The sequence below is a fragment of the Chionomys nivalis genome, chromosome 18, assembly GCF_950005125.1.
Source record: "Chionomys nivalis chromosome 18, mChiNiv1.1, whole genome shotgun sequence".
NCBI classification, from domain to species: domain Eukaryota; kingdom Metazoa; phylum Chordata; class Mammalia; order Rodentia; family Cricetidae; genus Chionomys; species Chionomys nivalis.
The window spans coordinates 10,080,252-10,102,165 of record NC_080103.1 but is presented as its reverse complement, the minus strand read 5'-3'; the positions used below and the strand labels follow the sequence as shown (position 1 = coordinate 10,102,165).

The 21,914-nt window shown below is 43.8% G+C and overlaps 1 protein-coding gene and 1 pseudogene across 6 annotated transcripts in view; both read left to right on the top strand.

Annotated features, from left to right (window-relative positions):
* The first annotated feature begins 3,878 nt into the window (after positions 1 to 3,878).
* LOC130889968 (60S ribosomal protein L37a-like) lies at positions 3,879 to 4,594 on the top strand (annotated as a pseudogene).
* Positions 4,595 to 7,119: 2,525 nt separating this feature from the next.
* The window catches only part of Prpf3 (pre-mRNA processing factor 3), a 29,587-nt gene continuing 14,792 nt past the window's right edge, over positions 7,120 to 21,914 (top strand). For 2 of the 6 annotated variants that reach the window (XM_057794057.1, XM_057794061.1), the window contains exons 1-9: positions 7,131 to 7,235; positions 9,372 to 9,561; positions 9,686 to 9,859; positions 11,966 to 12,096; positions 14,741 to 14,887; positions 16,102 to 16,185; positions 16,335 to 16,555; positions 18,338 to 18,644; positions 19,196 to 19,362. In XM_057794057.1, the coding sequence (XP_057650040.1) occupies positions 9,715 to 9,859; positions 11,966 to 12,096; positions 14,741 to 14,887; positions 16,102 to 16,185; positions 16,335 to 16,555; positions 18,338 to 18,644; positions 19,196 to 19,362 (1,202 nt within the window). In that variant the 5' untranslated portion in view covers positions 7,131 to 7,235; positions 9,372 to 9,561; positions 9,686 to 9,714. Of the gene's footprint in view, positions 7,236 to 7,559; positions 7,659 to 9,371; positions 9,562 to 9,685; positions 9,860 to 11,965; positions 12,097 to 14,023; positions 14,120 to 14,740; positions 14,888 to 16,101; positions 16,186 to 16,334; positions 16,556 to 18,337; positions 18,645 to 19,195; positions 19,363 to 21,914 lie in introns of those variants that run through there. The other 4 variants (XM_057794059.1, XM_057794058.1, XM_057794060.1 and 1 more) reach the window with 4 other exon arrangements.

Here is a 21,914-nt window from a genome sequence, read left to right as displayed (position 1 = left end):
AAAATGTATATTAGGGATGAAAAGATGACTCAGCAGTTCAGAGTTTGCTGCTCTTTTCAAAGAGGACCTTGTTTGGTTCCAACACCTTCTGGGTGCTTCTCACTGCACCTCCAGTTCCAGGGGCTCTCTCGCCACCTTCTGGCCTTGTGGATGTAGTACACATACTTGGAAACTTTTTTTTTTTTTTTTTTTTTTTTTGGTCTTTCAAGGCAGGGTTTCTGTGTGTGTGTGTAAAAGACTTTATACACAGGGAATATAAATAAAATTTTAGTGACTGTGGGGATGGAGAGCTGGCTTGGCTCTTTAAGAGTACTGGCTGCTCTTTCAGAGGCCCTGGCTTCAGTGCCTGACACCTGCCTGATGGCTCACAACTGTAACTCCAGTTCCAAGGGAGTTTCTTTTTCTTTTAAATTTCATTTTACATTCCAACCACAGTTATCCCTCCCATCTCTCCTCCCACCCACCATAGGACTCCCATGGGGAGTCAACAAAGTCTGGGGGAGTTTCTTTTCTGACCCCCACAGTACATAGATACATAAGCCAAATACTCTTCAGATTAAGTAAGTGAATGTACTTTTTTTTTTTTTTTTTCGGTTTTTCGAGACAGGGTTTCTCTGTGGCTTTGGAGCCTGTCCTGGAACTAGCTCTTGTAGACCAGGCTGGTCTCAAACTCACAGAGATCCGCCTGCCTCTGCCTCCTAAGTGCTGGGATTAAAGGCGTGCACCACCACCGCCCGGCTTTTTTTTTTTTTTTTTTTTTGGTTTTTCGAGACAGGGTTTCTCTGTGGTTTTGGAGCCTGTCCTGGAACTAGCTCTGTAGACCAGGCTGGTCTCGAACTCACAGAGATCCACCTGCCTCTGCCTCCCAAGTGCTGGGATTAAAGGCGTGCGCCACCACCGCCCGGCTCCGGCTTTTTTTTTTTTTAAAGCTTTTTTTTCTTTTCTTTTTTTTTTTTTTTTAAGATTTATTTATGTGTATACAACATTCTGTCCATGTATGCTTGCATCTTGCATGCCAGAAGAGGGCGCCAGATCTCATTACAGATGGCTATGAGCCACTATGTGGTTGCTGGGAATTGAACTCAAGACCTTTGGAAGAAGTGAGTGTACTTAATATTACCGAGTGGTACACTTGGTTAAATTGTGGTTTTGGTTTGGTTGGTTTTTGACTTTTTTTTTTCCTTTGATTTATTTATTATGTATATAGTGTTCTGGGCAGCAGATCTCATTATAGATGGGTGTGAGCCATCATGTGGTTGCTGGGAATTGAACTCAGGACCTCTGGAACAGCAGCTAGTTCTCCTAACCTCTGAGCCACCTCTCCAGCCCTGTTTTTTGATTTTTTGACACAGAATCTGTTTGACACAGACCAGGCTGACCTCAGACTCACAGATCCATCTGCCTCTGCCTCCTCAATGCTGGGATTGACGATGTGCGCCACCACACCCAGCTATATTGGTATGCTTTTAGAATTTTAAAGCCCCTTGTCAGCATCTAGGAGAGGCAGGGAAAAGTTCCAACTATAAAAAATATACTGCATTTCCTACCCAATTTTTATGAGCCCAAAGCAAGTCTCACTGGGAATGCAGAAGAGACTACTTAGTAAGCTACCCTTCACCTTTGAGTAGAGAAGTATGTAGATATTCTCACTAAATTCTAAAATACAGAACTACTAAACTAGTGTGGAAGAATCCCAAGAACAAACCTAAGAAGGCTAACTCCTGATTCTGTCCTTGAGCTTTCCAGAAGTGTGTGTGTGTGTGCGCGTGTGTATGTGTGTGTGCACACTAGTGGGTGACAGTGCAGTAACGTACAGTAAGGAAAGAGTAGACATGCTCAGGGAGAGGTGCAGCGTCAGGATCTGAATGTGCAGTGCATGTAGGGCCGAACTGGAAGGTCAAGTCCAGCAAACTGTTACTGAGCCTGTGGATAATTCTAATTCCTGCTAGAGCTGAACCTTTGTCCTGTGTGCACTGGGCCTCTGGTTGGAGGGTCCCACTGTCAGCACCTTCCCACAGCACGCCTTCTGTTCCTTCTCTGCTGCCCTCTCCTGACTGGAGCACCTTCAGTGGTCTGGGGAGTTGACCCCAGCCTCTGGAAGAAGGCAAAGAACAGGTGGGAAGTCTAGCTGCCTCTCCCGGACACTGCCTTCTCGGCATGGACTTAAGGGATAGAATTCAGGGCTAGTGTGTAGACATTGCTCTCTTGTGGTGAAAGGCATTGTTCCAGATTTCTAGCCTTCACTTTATTTTTGAGTTAGGGTTTTAGGGTAACCTAAGCTGGCCCCAGACTTGCAGTCTACTTGCCTTATCCTCTCCAGCTGATGTTACAGGTTTGTCCCTTCTCTAGTGGCTGATGCTGCTGAACCCTTTCATGAGTTTATTCCTCCCTTGAAGCGTTCAAGTCCTTAGCCACCTCTAAAAGTAATTTTTGGCCTCCAAGTTGGAGTTTCTTTCATTCTCTTGCAAGGTCTCTCATCAGATGCCTGGCATGCGGATGTTGCCACCCACTCTGTGAGCTGCCTTTTTATTCTGTTGATCATTTCCTTTGATGCTTGTTTGTTTGTTGTTACATGGCCTCCACTGGCTTGGAACTTGCCATCCTCCTGTCCCAGCCTCCCAAAGACAGGGATTACTGGCATCTACTACCATGCCCAGGCAAATGCACAGAAGTTTTCCATATCCATGAAGTACAGTTTGCTTCGTTGCCTTTGATGTCATAGCCAAGAATTCATTGCCAAGTCCAGTGTAATGAAGACTAACCCTGCTGTCTTCTAAGAGTTTTATAAATTTCTGCTCTTAATTTTAGTGTAGTTTTTAAAATGTAGGTCTTTGTGCCATTCAAATGAATGAGAATTTAACTACGTTAGTGGGGTATTGGGTTTATATCCCTTGTAGCCCAGACTGACCTCAATCCTAATATGTAATTGAGATTGGTCTTACATACCTAATCTTCCTGCATCCAACTCCATGTTTGCAAACAAAAACTCAAAAAAAAAAAAATTGAGACAGGGCCTCACTGTACAGCCTTGGCTGTCCCTGGAACATACTTTGTAGAACATACTGGCCTGGAACTTAGAAATCTGCCTGCTTCTGTAAGTGGTGAGACTGAAGGCATATATCACCACCGCCTGCCCCAAAATTAACTTTTAAAAATGACATTTATTTATTTACTCTGCGATCATGGTACAGCATACAGTCGGAAGTCAAAGGACGGGGTTCAGGACTTGGTTCTCTCCTTCCACTTTATGGGTCCTGAGGATCAAATGCAGGTTGCCAGAATTGGTGGTGATCTTACCAACCCCAACATGAACTAAAATTACAAGTTATCTTCTTGGTGGTAAACTCATCAGAAAATGCAGTGATTTCCTAGAAAGATGGGAATTAGAATTTTCCAGTAGCATGAGGTGTTTTTGGAGTTCCTACCCCCTCCATGATACAAAAGTTTGTTAGGGGCCGGAGAGTTGGTTCAGCAATCAGAGCATGAGCTGTTCTTCCAGAGGACCCAGGTTCAATTCCCAGCACCCATTATGGCAGCCCACAGCTATCTGTAAGTCCAGTTCCAGGGGACCCTATACCCTCAAGCAGTCAAAACACCAATGCATGTAAATAAAATTTAAAGGAAAGTGTGTTGACTGACTTAAAGAGGGAGATTTTTTTTTTCTTTTGGTTTTTCGAGACAGGGTTAAAGAGGGAGATTCTTGTTGTATTGTTCAGGGTGGCCTAGACTGCTGGGCTCAAGTAATATGCCGACCTCAGTCCCTGTGTAGTGATCCCAGCCCTTCCTTAGTACAGGCACGGGGCACCGTGCTCAGCTAAAAGCTAGGTGCAATCATTTGAAAAATACAAACTTAAACACACTTTCCCTGCCAGGGTAGCATGACAGAACAGAAGGAAACCTGCCTTTTGAGTGGCATGGTGGGGGAGCAGGATCACACCGCACAGCTCATGCAGTCTCCCACCTACAGCTCCTTGTCCCAGCACGTCACAAAACACAGGCTGCTGATACTGATCGGCACGGGTTAGCTGTACAGACTACTCCCTCCCCGGCCCAACCCAAAGTAGCCGTTTACTATGTGGGTGGGGTCCCACTTCCCCACTTCGGCCTCAGCATCTGTGCCTGTTGTTCACTGTGTGTGAGTAAAGTTGGAGCGCAAGTTCTCAAGTGTGAGGCTGCTGCCTGCAGCGTGCAGTTTTCAGACAATACACCTGTTCTTGGCTAGCTTCCAATCTTAGTTTTCACAAGAATCAGACAAAAAAAAAAAGTCCTTGGGAGGTTCCGGCGACATAGCTAAACGCACCAAGAGGGTCGGGATTGTCGGGAAATATGGGACCCGCTATGGTGCCTCCCTCCGGAAAATGGTGAAGAAAATTGAAATCAGCCAGCACGCCAAGTACACGTGCTCCTTCTGTGGCAGGACCAAGATGAAAAGACAACTGTTGGCATCTGGCGCTGTGGTTCCTGCAGGAAAAGTGGCGGGAGAGGCCTGGACCTCAACACTGCTGCCGTCACAGTGAAGTCTGCCATCAGAAGACTGAAGGAACTGAAAGACCAGCAGAAGTGCTACCATTTGAGACCCAAGCCTACTCAGTAATGCACAGCCAACTAAATAAATGGGCTAATTTATGTTAAAAAAAAAAAAAAAAGAAAGTCCTTGGTAACAGTGCTGGAAATTTCTCAAGAATAAAGTGAATTTTCCCACCAAAATGTGTTCTGATTAATGTATTCCAATTTTTCAGTTATTTGTAAATTTCTTGCAGTGTTTTGAAACATGATCTCAATGTGTGGTCTTCATCTTCAGCTCACAGAGATCTGACTACCTCTGCCACTCAGGGGCTGGGATTAAAAGCCTGAGCCAACATGCCCTGCCTTCTTTCAATGCTTTTTAACAATCTGGGTTCAATTTTCTTTCTTTTTTTTTTCTTTCTTTTTTTTTTTTTTTTTTTTTTTGGTTTTTCGAGACACTTTGGAGCCTGTCCTGGAACTAGCTCTGTAGACCAGGCTGGTCTCGAACTCACAGAGATCCGCCTGCCTCTGCCTCCCAAGTGCTGGGATTAAAGGCGTGCGCCACCATCGCCCGGCTGGGTTCAATTTTCTATGGGGAATGTTTTTAGTAGAACTGATTTTATTTTCCGTATTTAATCAGGTGAGTTTAAAATAAATATTAGTCTCTCAGTGATTCCTCCATATAATTTTTCTGAATCGTTTCCTCCGTTAGGAAAGGACAAAAGGAGTCAGGCGCCATGACACACACAGTTAGTCCCAACTACTCAAACTGAAGAACGAGGACCACTTACGCCCAGGAACTCAGCGCCAATCTGGAGAAAGCAGACCTTAAATGGAGAAGGGGGAAACAGGAATCCCTTCTTCAATAGGGTACCAGGCGGGTTAAATAACGTATTAACACATACTAGACTGGGGCCTGGTATAAGGAACAGGTGTGGATGAGTAGAACGGAGAACAGAATAAGCTCATACACGGTCAGATTGTTGATATCATTGTAGTGTGGGCATCACACCCAGGGTCCGAGCCAAGCTAGGCGAGTGATCTAACCACTGAGCTACATCCCAAGTTCTGGTTTGCTGACTTAAGTGTCTCCTTTAAGATCAGTGTGCGCCTGTGGCGGCGTGAAGACAACTCCTAGGAGTCCGTTTCTCCTGCCTCCTGGGATCCTGGGATGGAACTCAGGCCATTATCAGACACCGCTGCTCACAGAGCATCTGATATTTTTGAATTTTATTTTTATTTATGTGTGCTTGAACATATGTGCATGTGTGTATGCAAAACAAACAAACAAAACCCTCTTTCAGTCCCTCTCTGCCCTCATCTGATTTTTGACAAGGTTATCAAAGCTATTCCAAGGGGAAAGGACAGCCTGATCAACAAAATGCTGTGAGAGCTGGATTTGGTGGTTCAGGCCTGTAATCTTAGTTTTTAAGAAATGGAGATGGCCCAGGTGGTGGAGTGTACACCTTTAGTTCCAGCACTTAGGAGGCAAAGGCAAATAGATCTGAGTTTGAGGCCAGCCTGGTCTACATAGTGAGTTCCAGGACAGCCAGGGTGACACAGAGAAACAAGAAATGGAGGTGGGAACATAAGGATTCAAGGTCATCCTCCACTGCTGTCGAGTTTGGAGTCAGCCTAGGTGACGCGAGATCATCTCAAAACAAAACAAATGACAGTATTGGAAAACTGGGCATTCACAGGTGTAAAACTGAAGTTAAAGCTGGGCATGGTGGCACATGCTGAAGACCAGACGTAATTTACCTAACTGCGTATTTTATCTAACCGATATCCACTCCTCCCACCTTTCCCAGAGGAATTTCCATTCTTTAAAAAAATTGTTTTCGTATTGCATTTTGGGGGTGTAGTGGGGGACATGCCACGGTAGACAAGTTTTTATTAAGTACTTAATTGTGCGAGTGTTAAGTATTTAAGATATATCAGTGAACTACGGAGTCAGCGGGCAGGTACTAAGCCGAAGTAAACTTGTATGCATATGATAGATGACGCTACACGTACAGTAAGAGAAGGGAACTAGCAAACAAGAGTGTCAGAAAGGTCCCCCTGGGGCCAATATGAACAGAAACGCCAGGGAGAGTAAAGAGCAACGCCAGGCGGAAAGCGCCATGCCAGGAAGTGGTCCAGATTCTGAGTAAGCAATGGGAACACTAAGTGTGATCCCACAGGTTAGAAAGTGAGACAGGTCTTGTCGGTGTTTCACTGGAGAATGGAAAGCCAGGGGATAGCTCTGAGTGTGTGTTCTTTTCTGTTGCGTGGTCTCTGGCACCGCTGTTAGATTAGGAAGAAAAAGTTAAGGAGGGATGGCTAATGTTAGTGATTATAACATTTTTTTTTAATATAAGAAAGGCCATTTTGAGCACGAACTCCCCGCCTTTAGTTCTAGCAGTAATCTTAGCGCACTAACCCTTGACGCGAAGGACACCGCTGCCAACCCGTTTCTGCTCCAGGCAAGAATGACTGGGCTAATGTGGGAATCGCTCCGAGGGCAGTCAGCCGCTTAATCTCTAGGACCCCGCTGCGCATGCGCCTCGCCGCCGGCCCCAGGCTACCGCGGCTGCGCGGCCGCGGCGCCGCCTTCCCTCGTCACGTGCTGTGGGGACCGCAGCGTGGCGGCGGCTGTGGCGGTAGCGACGGCGGGCCGTAGGGCGACCGGAAGGTTTCCGGTTCCGGTGTAACGTTCGGGCTCCGTCTCAGGGGCTGAAGTTTGTGAGGTGAGTAGTGGCCCCGCGCCCCGAGAGGGTAGCCTTCGGTCCGAGCGGCCGGACAGGGCTGAGTCCGGCGGGAGGACCGGGCGGGAGTCCTCGGCGGGAAGCGGGGAAGAGGAGCGCCCGGTTCTTTGGAAGAACGAGTCAGAATGGGGTTCCTGGAGGAACAGGGCGGGGGCGGGAAGGAGCAGGGTGGGCAGACCTGCTCTGAGGTGAGGAGTTAGGTGGGACTCGTGGGGCGGGGGCCGGCTGGAAAGACTGAAGATGGGGGTACCGGGGACCAGGGGCTTGCAGCGAAGAAGAGCGAGGGATTCCTTGGAAGCTGGCTTTCTGCTCCTGCTCATTCATAAGAGAGATTCCGCCTTCCTCTGCTCCCTCCGGTCCCGACACCGACGCTGCCGCCTCCTCGCTGTTAGGGGTGAACATTTGGTTAGTGGCAACTCTGGTAGCTGAAACTTTCTTACCCGTTGACTGTCTCGTTTGCACATTTAAGAAGAATCGGGTCGAATTTGAAGACATCCATTTGTTGGTATAGTGCTTGGGCTCACATCCAATGTGCTAATATGCTTCTCCTAGTACTTTGGATTTTGAAATTGCTTGCATGTTCTAGCCTATTACTGGATTGTAGTGGGTTGTAAGCCCCAGTAACATGAGGGCTCTTGACTATCTTGGTCACTGCTGTGTGTGTGTCTGAACATGCAGTAAGTATTCTGCTCGACAGTAGTTACTTAAGTGGTTATTGAATGGAGTGCTGTGTCAAATGTTCCCATTTTCTAAGATGAGTAAACCGAGGCTCTGGAGAATTAACTTATTTGCCCAACGGCTTATAAATGGTGGTGCTTAGTATATTTACTGTCTGTTCAGTGAGCTCTTGGCTCCACTCTTGTTAGTGCTTGTGTTTGCTTTCTTTTTGATAGACTGTAAGTCTACTGCTATCTCGTGATGGCACAAAACTGCTCCCCAGGGTTAGTTCATAAAACCTGTCACTGAGGCTCAGCCTTCCAGCTTCATTCAGACATATCAGAGTCACTGCTTGGTGGCAGATCATAGGAGAAGCGAATCTGTCAAGACTGTAGGAGCTAATTAGACTGCATCTTCCTGCTTTTTTGGTTTTTCGAGACAGGGTTTCTCTGTAGCCTGTCCTGGAACTCACTCTTGTAGACCAGGGTAGCCCCGAACTCACAGAGATCCGCCTGCCTCTGCCTCCCCAGTGCTGGGATTAAAGGCGTGCCCCACCACTGCCCAGGGTGCGTCTTTCTGTTTTATGACAAGGTCCATGTAGCCAAGGGTGACTTTGAGCTCTGTAGTCAAGGCTAGACCTGAACTCCTGATTTTTCTGTCTTTACCTCCCTTGTGCTGAAATTACAGGCTTGTATGATCTAGATGTCTTAAAACATTTTGAGCCGGTTGTGGTGGCACACACCAGTAGGATTTGCTGAAGGAGGTGGAGCCAGGAGGATTGATTACGAGTTCGAGGCCAGCCTGGGGTACACGTTAAAAACATTTTTTTGGAAGAGTAATTCCCAAATTATACCATGATACATGGCAGTGCTTGGGAAGTTGGGATCAGAGCAGTTCATTGGTTGCTATACAGCTATTTGGGACAAAGTCAGAAGTGAAGTTTTCACTATGCTTGTGAGGATGTTTGAGATTTAAGATGTACATTTTACCCATATGTAAGCATGAGTACTGTTGAAGTTTTATAAAACTTGCTTTACGTAATAGAAGTTTGTTGTGGAGAGTTTGGAGCTAATAACAAAAGTGAGAAGGAGAGAATTGAAAACATGACTAGTCTTTTTCTGAACTTAGATTTATTTGCCTAAGTCAGCCGACAAGTCCTATGGAGTATGTGTTGGATTACTGGTGTATAGCATGTTCACCACTGTGAATTTTAAACTACAGAGAAATGTAACAGTGCTCTTAAGGATTGCATTATGAGACTTTACCACAGGAGGACTGACTGCCATAAACCCTCGTTTTAGGTCAGAGCTGGGTTATAGAGTGCCTTCAGAAGTAAAAGGGATAGTAAAGTTGTCTTCTCGATTGACTCTAAATGTTCTGTCTGTGTGTCCTTTGCATGACAGGGTCAGAAGTTAGCACTCATTTCTCAGACAGGTTATTCCCAGTTTGTTTATTTTTCAGATAGCATTGATGACTGATACTGAATTAGAATTAAAACATCTAATGACTGGGGCATGGTGGTGTACTCCCAGAATCCCTGACTGGGCAAGAGGAGGCAGGAGGATTGCCAATGTTAAGTTCTGCTTGAGTTACACAGTGAGCTCCTGTCTCAAAAACCAAAACAGCTAGTGGGACACTTCCTTCCTTTGAGGCGAGTATTCCCGTTCATATGAAGTGGAGGTACTTGCCTAGGAGTGGGGAGGAGGAAGGGGGAAGCACTCCTTCCTAGTCTACTGTTATCCTGACTTCTCTGACTCTTGCTTGGTTTGTTTTAGGTATAGTATCTCATCTCCTTTCCCCCAAAATGGCGCTATCTAAGCGGGAGCTGGATGAGCTGAAACCATGGATAGAGAAGACGGTGAAGAGAGTGCTGGGCTTCTCGGAGCCCACGGTGGTCACTGCGGCACTGAACTGTGTGGGGAAGGGCATGGACAAGAAGAAGGCAGCAGGTATGTACCTTTCTGATTCTTCTGACTTCTTTGGGATTCTGATTCATCCCAAACATTGATTTGAACTTCCCCAGACTGTCTCTATTAGCAACAAATTAAAGAAAAGGTCAGAATAGTGAGCCTTTCTCCATCCTACCCCCTTTATTTTAGTTTGTTTTGGGGAACAAGGTCTTCGGTGAAACCTTTTCTGGCCTGGAACTTGCTATATAGACCAGGCTGGCCTTGAACTCAGAGAGATCCACCTGCCTTTGCCTCTTGAGGCTGGGATTAAAGGTGTGTGCTATTCTCTTCCCCCCACCCACTTTTTTTTTTTTTTTTTTTTTTAAAGACAGGGTCTCATGGAGCCCAGCCTGGCTTCCAAATCATTATGTTGTAGCTGAGGATGGCCTAAGACTCATGGTACTCAGTCCTCTACATCAGCAGTTCTCAACCTGTGGATTTTGACCCTACAAGAGTCCTATATCGAATATTCTGCTTATTCTGATAAGATATTAATGTTATAATTCATAACAGTAGCAAAATTACAGTTGTGAAGTAGCATTGAAATAATTTTATGGTGCGGCCACTACAACATGAGGGACGTGTATTAAAGGGTCGCAGCATTAGGAGGGTTGTGAAGCACTGCTCTACATCCTGAGTTCTGGGATTATGCATGCACACCGTACCTGATTTATGCAGCAGTGGAGATGGAAGAAACCAGACCTAGGCAAGCACTCCACCAACTGAGCCACCCCCCTCTCTCCTTATTTTCCCTTTTTTTACAATGGGAAGAGCTTAAACAACCAATCTTTCTCTCTCTCTTTATTATTTATGGCACATTATGAATCACAGTCTTTGGCCACCATACCAAGTCACCTAGGTCAAGTCTGCTTAGGAAATACTCTGCAGTCAAAGAGCCTGATCATCAGACAGGCTCTCATAGTGTGGAAGCCTCATAGTGTGGAAGCCTAGTAAGAGACAGGAAAAGGTACAGGGCGGTGGGTTCGGTGGTAGTCTTCCATGATTTGTTGTGTAGGAAGTTTAAGATGATAATTGTCTTAAACCGTTTATTGGGTGCTGGGAGTTGGACCCAAGCCCTGTGTCTGCCAAGCAAAGTACTCCTCCAAAGAGCTACATTCCCAACCCTCATCTGAAACTTTGATGCTCAATTTAAGCAGATTTCTCTGGCTATACTTTCTGCTTCAAAAAAATTAGAACCTTTTATCTCATATAAAAGGGTCATTAAGTATAGCAGAAACTGGGAATTCTGAAAAGAAAATTGTTTGCTTAAGTTACTATGAAGACACGATTTCACTATTTAGCCCTTAGTCTTCTGAGTGCTGGGATTACAGTGTTCTCATGCCTGAAGCTATTCTTATTTCTTATTTTAGTTTTTATGTGTATGAGTGTTTACGTTTGTTTACATTTTTGTATATACCCCAGAAGTATGAAGGTAGTTAGAAAGAGTCAGATCTCCTAAAACTGGAGTTTAAATAGACAGTTATGAGCCTCCATGTGGGTGCTGGGAATCAAACCTAGGTCCTCTGGAAAAGCAGCCAATGCTCTTAACTGATAAGCCACCTGTTGAGCCCCTGTTGTTTATGGTTTTAAATATGTGTGTGTGCGCGCGCATGTGCATTAATTGTGTGTGGGGGTATGGGTATGTGAGGGAAGATGCCCTCAAAAGGGTTAGGTCATAGGCAGTTATCAGCAGCTCATTGTGAATTTTGGGTACCAAACTTGGGTCCTCTACAAGAGCAGTATGTGCTCTTAGCCATTTTTCTAGTTCCCTACAAAGAAGTTTTTAAAATTTTTTTTTCCTGAGCTGGAGAGATGGCTCAGCAGTTAAGAGCTCTGGCTGCTCTTGTGGCAGACCCAGGTTCAGTTCCCAGCACCCACATGTCAGCTAACACTGTCTAACTCCAGTTCCTAGGGAGTCGGTGCTGTCTTCTGGCCTCCTTGGGGATGCAGCATGTAGTGATATGTGCAGTCAAAATGTAAAATTACCTTAAAGAAATAAAAAGTGAAAACATTCTCTTTCCTCTACTTGTCTGCTGTTTATTACATGTTTGCTATTGGACTGTATACTTTTACCTTTTCAAACTATGGCCTCGTTTTTCCTGTCAGATCACCTGAAACCTTTTCTTGATGATTCTACTCTCCGATTTGTGGATAAGCTGTTTGAGGCTGTGGAGGAAGGCCGAAGTTCCAGACATTCCAAGTCTAGCAGTGACAGAAGCAGAAAACGAGAGTTAAAGGTAGGTTGCGGTCACTGTCTAATAAGCTCAGGAGTGTTTGGAATAAGAAACGTGCTCAGCTTCCCTGTTTACACTTTAACATCTACTATTAGAATGCCTGTTGTTGGGGCTAGGGTTATAGCTCAGGAATAGAGTGCTTGCCTGGCATGCATGAGGCCCTGGGCTCAGTCCTGTATTGCAACAAATAAAAAGTAAACACAACAACAACAAAACAGAGCCCCCAGTGTTCAAGAGGGATCATCAGACAGTAAAGTGGAGGGGTAGAATTTGTATTATCACCATCTTTCGATTGTGAGCAGAGTTCATTTAAAATAGTCCCAAGAAGTAATTGATAGCTTTGTCCTTTTTTTTTTTTTTTTTTTTTTTGGTTTTTCGAGACAGGGTTTCTCTGTGGTTTTTTGGAGCCTGTCCCGGAACTAGCTCTTGTAGACCAGGCTGGTCTCGAACTCACAGAGATCTGCCTGCCTCTGCCTCCTGAGTGCTGGGATTAAAGGTGTGCGCCACCACTGCCCAGCAGCTTTGTCCTTTTTTATACATCGTTTTATTTTCCCCCGTTACCTCTTTACTATGTCCTATAAATTGATTTCTCTAAGAATCTTGGACTACTTAAAGTCTAGAGAGTTGCTTCATCATGTCTCCACTGCTTCCTGACTGTAAACCTCATTCTTGCTCAATAAAGAGATTTCTATTTAATGTGCTTGTAGATAAAATGCCTGAAACCAACTACCATATAGCCCACATTTGTTGTGTACCCTATGAGGGTCACTGGTTTCATGAGTAGAATGTGTAAAAGAGTTAGAAATACTCCTCCCTTTTCTACACAGTGTTTATACTGTGGTTGCTCTGTAGTTATGGCCCTTTTACAAATGAGCACTGTCAAGTAGCTGATCTCTTATCTCAGTTCCCAAATGAAGCCAATTTCTGTCTGACTTCCCTTTGCCTCTCTTGGGTTTTTGTTTGTTCTGAGATAAGGTCTTACTATATAGCTAGATTAGCCTGTCCCTGGAACTGTGATGCTCTTGAGTGCTAGGGTTACAGGGGTGTATCACCATGATCCACTTGTCTTTATATTTAATATGTTTTCTTTTGTTTATGGATTTTTTTTAAGATTCATTTTAAATTTTTATGTATGTGTATGCACACAGGTGCCCATAAATGTCAGAAGAGGGTGTCAGATCCCTTGGGGCTTGAATTACAGGTGGTTGTGAGCCACTGTGTAGGTGCTGGGAACCAAACTAGTTCCTGGAAGAACAAACTCACTCTTAACCCCTGAATCATCTTTCCAGCCCTTGTTTTGGATTTTTGAGACAAGATCTTGCCCCCAAGGCTAGACCGACCTCAAACTCAGAGATTCTGGCCCAGCCTCCCAAGTACCAAAATTCTAAGCACATGCCATGATAGTCATGTGAAGGTGCATTTGGTACCTTGGATATCAGTTCTTGTTCTGAGACACAAAAAGATGAGCAGTGTCTACCTGCGGTCTGGGCCATGTTACAGGACCAAGAAATATAGAAATTCCTTTTTGTTTTTATAGGATTATAGGGTAATCAGAGAAATCAAACATAGTCTCTCCTTAAATTAGTCTGCAATGTAGAAGTGAGGAGTTGCAATAAATCAGCTACAGATTATGAAATCCGAGTAGCAGTTTTGTATAAATGATTATAGAATTTCAGACTCTGGTTAAACTTAAGAGGGATGGCTAGTCCACATGCTGTACAGATCACAGTGGCGATTACTTTATGGTAGTACGTACACTGGAAGTGCCAAGCTCATGCTCTGAATGAATTGACTACATTGGGTGGGATAGTAGAAATGGTTTCTCGAGGGAGATATCTAGATAGCATGGAATATGGGTCCCATTTTTGGTCCATTCAAGTCCCCACTCCACACAATATATTATGGGAGAGTCCTTTTTCTTGAACTGTAGGAGTTCCAGGAAGCGCTCGCCCCTGGCTGAGGATATGTCCTTGCAAAACACGAGCCCTCCTAGTGAAGAGGGGATGTCACCCAAAGCCTACCACCGGTGTGTACATTTGCTTTTTCCCATTGTCCCTGCCAGTTGGCCACTCTTGGTCCTATTAAATTCATTTTGCAAATTAGTCGACATATTTGAGTTCCCATTGTATGATAAGAAGAAAATGTTATTGGGGAATACTAAAAAGAACAAGCCTCTTTTCTGGAAGAACTTAGATTTTAATTGGGAGAAAGTACTACCTAACACGGCAAACAATGTCAGCAATCTAATGTTATCTAATATGAACCAAGCTGTTCAATGAAAGAACGGTTTGATCAGAGTGGGATGAGATGGTGAGGAAAGCTTCCTGGAGGAGGTGAGTTTGAGACAGGACTTGTGGGAAAGAGTGTTGAGGAAGAGCACGATGTAGGAGTAGCATTGGTGAAGATCTTGAGATGGGAACATTATGAGAATGTGGGGATGAAATTGCTTGAATGGGGTAGAGGAATGATGAAGCTGGGTGAAATGGCCCACTTGGTGGAGAGAGTCTAGCAGACCCTTCCAAAGTAGTTTGAAAGATTGTGTCATTCCCCTGGGAAAAGCACAGGATGCTGGTAGGGTCGGGATGGTTCTTCCATTTTTTTCCCCTGGGGAAGGATACAATTCTTCTTTCATCTTTGGTTCCTTTAGGAGGTGTTTGGTGATGACTCTGAGATCTCAAAAGAATCATCAGGGGTAAAGAAGCGGCGAATACCCCGTTTTGAGGAAGTAGAAGAGGAGCCAGAGGTGATCCCTGGGCCTCCATCAGAAAGCCCTGGCATGCTGACAAAGCTGCAGGTTAGTTAAAAGAAGCAAAGCAATTTTGTGAGCTGAAACAAAAGGCACTCAGGTCCATATTTACTGCGGTCTTGATTTGACTTGGTATTAACCATTGGGGAAAGTTTCATTTTTTGCTTTATGTTTTAGCAGTCCTTAGTTTAATCAGAAATAGTCCAGCTAAGGATTATTGAAATTGTATTTATTAAGCACCTAGTGTGTTATGTCATTGTTTGACCAATTGTCTACTTCATCATCATTGGGAAAATTAAATGAAACGATAGCAGTAGGCTTGACTATATCCTTAGAGCTTCTTTCTGAACGTCGTTAGGACATGCTAGGGGGCTTATAGAAACACCTCTAAAGAGGCCGGCACTATTGCCCAGGGCTACCTACAGTAGAAATTCAGGGGTTGGTAGCATGATTATTTTTTGGGACAAGGTCTTACTATTTAGCCCTGACTGGCCTGTCATTCACTATGTATAGAACAGACTGGCCTCAGACTCAGATAGATACACCTGCCTCTGCCTCCCAAATGCTAAGATAAAGGTCTGTGCCATCATGCCTGGTTGGCAAAGCATAATTTTTAAAAAATAACATATATTTATTTTATTTTATGTCTCTGTGCTTAAGTCTGTATATATGCACCATGTGCATGCAGGAACCTGTGGAAATTAGAAGTGTCACACCCCTAGAACTAGTGAGAGATAGTTGTGAACCACCTTGTGGGTACTGGGAACTGAACACAGGTCTTCTGCAAAGAGCAGCTGGTGCTTTAGCTCTTAACCATCTCGCCAACCCTGCCCCTCGTTAGTGTAATAATTTGGTAAGAAGTGTGCATGCACTACTTTCCCCCTTTTAGATTCTTGGGAGGTTAAGATGTTCATGCCTTATCCACGTTATACAAGCAGGAAGTGGCACAGCTCTAAACTCATTGTCGGAGTCTCAGTCACCATAATGTATACTATTTAATACACCAGTCCTACCGTGGGGGAAAGAAGATTGAAAATTCTAGTGCTTGATTGCAAAGGCTTACTAAAGTTTCTAGTTTATGATGCAGGTTTTGTGTGTGTGTATGTGCGCGCACGCACGCACGTGCGCACAAGTGTGTGTCTGTGTGCACGCACTAATTTGTGTAGAGACATGAACTTTTAGGTTTCTAGAACTGAATGCTTTTCATTTGGGCGCATTTATGGAGAAACCAATCTTTTCCAATTTTTCCCTCTGGAGAACAGATCAAACAGATGATGGAGGCGGCAACACGGCAAATTGAGGAACGGAAAAAACAACTGAGCTTCATTAGCCCCCCTACACCTCAGGTATTGTGTCCACATTACTCTGGAATTTGTTGTCATTCATTCACATGAAGTCCAGACAGTCCACAGTCACCTACTATAACTACTATGGTATGTATGTATCTGTATGCCTATCTCAAACCCTTGGATTTCTTTTAATCTCTATCTTATAGCCAAAGACACCTTCTTCTTCCCAACCAGAGCGACTTCCGATTGGCAACACTATTCAGCCCTCCCAGGCCGCTACGTTTATGAATGATGCTATTGAGAAGGCAAGGAAAGCAGCTGAGCTGCAAGCACGAATCCAAGCCCAGCTGGCTTTGAAACCAGGGCTGATTGGCAATGCCAACATGGTGGGCCTGGCTAATCTCCATGCCATGGGCATAGCTCCACCGTGAGTATCTTTCACAGACTCGCTTATCACTTGTGAAGTTTTAGGAGTAGTAAATTAAAGGTAATTTACTTGAACCTTACTGATTTTTTTTTTCTCCCCCAAAGAGCATTTAATAATTTCTTACCATTTCATACTTTTAATATGTGTTCTAAATACCAATTACATTTGGTTTTGGCTTTGTTGTAGAGTTTGTTGTGTATTTATAATTGGTATAACAAAAATAATATTTTTAGCTATTATTGGAGGTAAGAATAGAGTCAGGTTTCTTGGACCTATCATTCAAGAGCTTTAGCCATTAAACAGTAGTGAGTGAGATCAGATGTTAGACTTGGCGAGATGTGGTGGCACATACCTGCAATTCTGTTACTCGGGGTAGAGGCAAGAAGAGTGAGGTAAATATGAATCTAGCCTAGTCTAACATAAAAGGCTCTAGGCCAGCCAGGACTGCATAGCAAGACCCTGTCTCATTTGTTATTGGTTTGGCATCCTAAGACTGCTTCAAGAATTCAGGAGCAGATAAATGTAAAGAGGTGTGTCCCTGTAGCAGAACATTTGGCTAGTATGCAGGAGGCCCTGGGTTCTCAATCCGCAGTACCACCACCACCACCACCACTACCACACAAAAAAGTAGGGGCCTGGGGCTGGAGAGATGGCTCAATGATCACAAGCACTGGCTGCTCTTCCAGAGGACCCAGGTACAATTCCCAGCATCTACCTGGCAGCTTACTATTGTCTATAATTCCAACCCCAGCTGGGCGGTGGTGGCACACGCCTTTAATCCCAGCACTCGGGAGGCAGAGGCAGGTGGATCTCTGTGAGTTCGAGGCTAGCCTGGTCTACGAGGAGAGCTAGTTCCAGGACAGGCTCCAAAAAGCTACAGAGAAACCTTGTCTCGAAAAAAAGAAAAAAGAAGAAAGAAAAGAAACCAACCCCAGTTGATCTGATCCCCTCACACAGACATACATGTAGGCAAAACACCAATGTTTATTAAATAAATATCGGGAGTGGAGTGGGCAGATGGTGACTTAGTAGTTAAGAGTACTTGCTGCTATTCCAGGGGACCAGGGTTTGATTCCCAGCACCCACGGGTTGGCTAATGGCCATCTGTAAGTCCAGTTCCAGAGGATCTAAAAATAAATTTAAAAAAGAATTTAGGAATAAAATAAGATTAGATAACAATTCTTCTCAGCATGGTTTTTAGAATTGATTTCATTTGATTGTGCCCTGTATTTAGATACTCAGATACATTTTTTGTGGCCTTTTTCCTTCAGTGCCTGGGTTGGAGCCCAGGGACTTGTGCTGGGCAAGTGCTCTAATAGTGAAATACAGCTCTAGCCTGGTTTGTGTTTTAGCTAAAAAAAACTGAACTAATTTACTTTGTTTTTGTTGTATTGTTTTGTTTTGAGATTTACTTATTTTACATGTGTGTTTTGCCTGCATGTGTATCTGTGTAGTACATGGGTACCTGGTACATTGAGGGGTCAGAAGAGAGCATTAGATTCCCTGGAACTCAAGTTACAGATAGTTGTGAGTCCCAAGAGGATACTGGAAAAAAACCCCAGGCCCGCTGCTACAGCAGCAAGTGCTCTGAACCGCTGAGCCATCTCTTCAGTCCCCTCCTTTGATGTTTTTAAATCAGATTTTATTGAGCACTAATGGGACTGCCTTCCCTAAAAGTACTTTACACGGTTGACTTTGTTAGGCTGTTTCCTTTGTTTCTGGTGGATTTTGCTTGCTTTAATGTTGTAACCCATAGGATATATTTCTTTGTGAACTTTTCAGGAAAGTAGAGTTAAAAGATCAGACTAAACCTACACCGCTGATCCTAGACGAGCAAGGTCGCACTGTAGATGCGACAGGCAAGGAGATTGAGCTGACACATCGGATGCCCACCCTAAAGGCAAATATTCGAGCTGTGAAAAGGGAACAGTTCAAGCAGCAGCTGAAAGAAAAGCCATCAGAGGACATGGAATCTAATACCTTCTTTGACCCCCGAGTTTCAATTGCCCCTTCCCAGCGCCAAAGACGCACTTTTAAATTCCACGACAAGGGCAAATTTGAAAAGATTGCTCAACGATTACGGACAAAGGTAATTCAGAAATTAAGACGCTGTTAGCTTCCATATTTTTGGGAATTAGATACATAGTTTAAAACAATAAGTATATGGTTTAAGTGCTGTATTCCTAGAACATTTGATGTTTAGCATATTTCTCTTCCTGACTACTTTCTGCCTGTGTAGAAATTTTCCCCATAGACTGTCAGTTGAGGAAGACAATTCAGAACCATTGTCTTGACCTCTTTTGATGAATGATAGCCTGGCATTAAAATTTACTACAGAAAATCCATGTAATTAGGAAAGTTGAATTGACCCTATAGACAGCGAAATAGACCTTTTTGTCTTCTCAGAGTGAGATTTTCATTGAATTCCACTAATGCATATGGAGTGAAGGGAGAGAGGGAGAGTGAACATGTAAATAAATGAGTAAAGAAATAAAACATAATTCCTTTCTTACCTTTCAGAAGTTGTGAATTCCTTGCATTAGGTATAAAGATTTTAACTAGGGGTGTTTTTAAATTTGTGACTCTATCACCTTCTATTGTTCCAACTCACTTTCCTGTTTTGTTTTTTCTTGCTTTTAGGCTCAATTGGAGAAGCTGCAAGCAGAGATTTCACAGGCTGCTAGAAAAACAGGCATTCACACGTCTACTAGGCTTGCCCTTATTGCTCCTAAGAAAGAGCTAAAGGAAGGCGATATCCCTGAGATTGAGTGGTGGGACTCTTACATCATACCCAATGGCTTTGACCTGTGAGTTTGTTAGTTCATACTGGAAAGATGGTGCATATGCGTCAGATAACACTTTAAGTCCAAAGGAAATAGATAACTGCACAGACGTGTATTCACAAACTTTCTTGAGATATTTTTAGCTTTTGTGGTTAGTGTACCAGAATCGGACAAATAATAGAAGAGTGAGTCTGTAGATCATCTGTCTACTTATTTATTTTTCCAGTGCTGGGAGATGAACCCTGGACCTGTTTTCTTTTGACTTCTTTTAGAGTTTTACATTTTTTTCTTACCGTGTATTCTATATATTTTACATGTTTGTAAGATCCATAGTGGTTGAACATATGACTAGTATGTAGAAGGCACTTGGGTTTGATCCCCAGAACTTCAAAAACAGAAAAAGAAGGGGGAAAAAAGATCATGGACTTTTTCTTTTAAATTTGTGTGCAAGTGTGCACATTCCACTGCACATGTGTAGAGGTCAGAGAACAATTTTTGGAGTCAGTTTTTCCTTCCACATTGTTGAGGAGATTCTTTTTTTTTTTTTTTTTTGGTTTTTCGAGACAGGGTTTCTCTGTGGCTTTGGAGCCTGTCCTGGAACTAGCTCTGTAGACCAGGCTGGTCTCGAACTCACAGAGATCCGCCTGCCTCTGCCTCCCAAGTGCTGGGATTAAAGGCGTGCGCCACCACCGCCCGGCTGTTGAGGAGATTCTTTCTTGTTACTTCCATTGTATCACACATAAGATTTTGCCAGCCCGTTTTCTTCTACTTCACTGCCCATAGGAGTGTTGGGATTTCAGGTGTGTGCCACCACAATCAGCCAGTTTTGTTGTTGTTTAAGATTTATCTTTATTCTATGTATCTGAGTGTTTTGCCTGAATAGCTTGCAGGTATATGTATATGTACCACATGTTTGCCTAGTAGAGGCCAGAAAAGTGTCAGATGTCCTGGACCTGGAGTTACTGCTGTTTACAAGTCATTGTGTGAGTGCTAGGAACTGAAGCCAGGTCCTCTGGAAACAGAAATGCTCTTAGCCTCTGAGCCTTCTCTTGTTAGTCCTCTCGTTTTATTTTATAGCTGATTTCTTTTCGTTCCTTTTTTTGTTTGTTTGGTTTTGTTTTTGTTTGTTTGGTTGGTTTGGTTTTGGTTTTTCAAGACAAGGTTTCTTTGTGTAACAGCTCTGGATGTCCTGGAACTCACAGAGCTTCACCTGCCTCTGCCTCCCAAGTGTGGGAATTAAAAAAGTGCACCACCATGCCTGGCTTTATTCCTTTTCTTTTTGCAGGTTCCCCATCCTCCACTTCGTGAAGGGATTTGGGGTAGGGTCTCACTATGTAGCTCCGGCTAGCCTTGAACCTGCCTCTGTCTCCTGGGTTATAGGATTAAAGGTGTGTGCCACCGCTGTTGACTTCTTTTTGAAGTATTAGTAATTGAAGCCAGAAACTTACGTAGTTTATGTAAGTGCTCTATCACAGCTATATCCCTACCTCTAAGGCAAGAGTCCTAATTGAAGTAACGATAATAAAACTTTATTAGCATAGACTGGGGAGCTTACTCTGTTGGTAAAATACTACTTACTGTTCAGGCATCAGGACCAGAATTCAATAGTTAAAAAATCAGGTATGGAGGCTCAGAAATTAAGAGCACTTGTTGCTGTCCCAGACAATCTAGGTTCAGTTCCCAGCATCCACGATGGTTTACAACCTCCTGCAGTTTCAGCTCTAGAATATCCAACTCTCTCCTCTGACTTCTGCGAGTACCAGCACATATAGTGGTACACATACATAAATGCATGAAGAACACAAAACACATTAAGTAAAAACTAAAAGCCAGGCAGTGTGGTGGAACACCCCTTTGATCCCAGCTCTTGGGAGGCAGAGACGAGACAGGCAGATCTCTGTGAGTTCAAGGCCAGCCTGGTCTATAGAGCAAGTTCCAGGACAGCCAGCATGAGAGTGCACACTCGTGTGCTAGGCGTGGTATAATAGTCCTTGCATGTAATCCCAGCACTTGGGAGGACAGGGACAGGAGGATCCTTTTAGCTTACTGCCAAGCCCGTCTAATCAGATAAGGAATGTCTAGGTTCAATGAGAATGGAATTGCCTAAAAAAAAAAAATAAGTTGTAGAACAACTGAAAAAGATCCTCAGTGTCAGCCACTCATGTACACACACACAACATACACATGAACATGTACATATACAAATATTTTTTTGTCAACCTGCTTTTTAGTGACTCATTGTTACTAATAAGAAAATATACTTGGGACTGGAGAGATGGCTCTTTAGTTTAATAGCAGTGTCTGCTCTTCCGGAGAGCCCAGATTCAATTCCCAGCACCTGTATGGCAGCTCACACTTGTTTACAACTCTGGTTCTAGGGATCTATGTGAGGGGTCTGGCGCACATACACAGACATACATGCAGGCAAAATACCAATGGACATGAAATAAAAATAAATCAGAAAAGGCAAATATTCTGCCTATCAGGGATATTAGGGTTGATACTGAGATTAGGAATGGCTAGTATGGAGAACATGCCCAACTTTTTTGAGACGCTTTTTTCTCAGTTTGAAAATA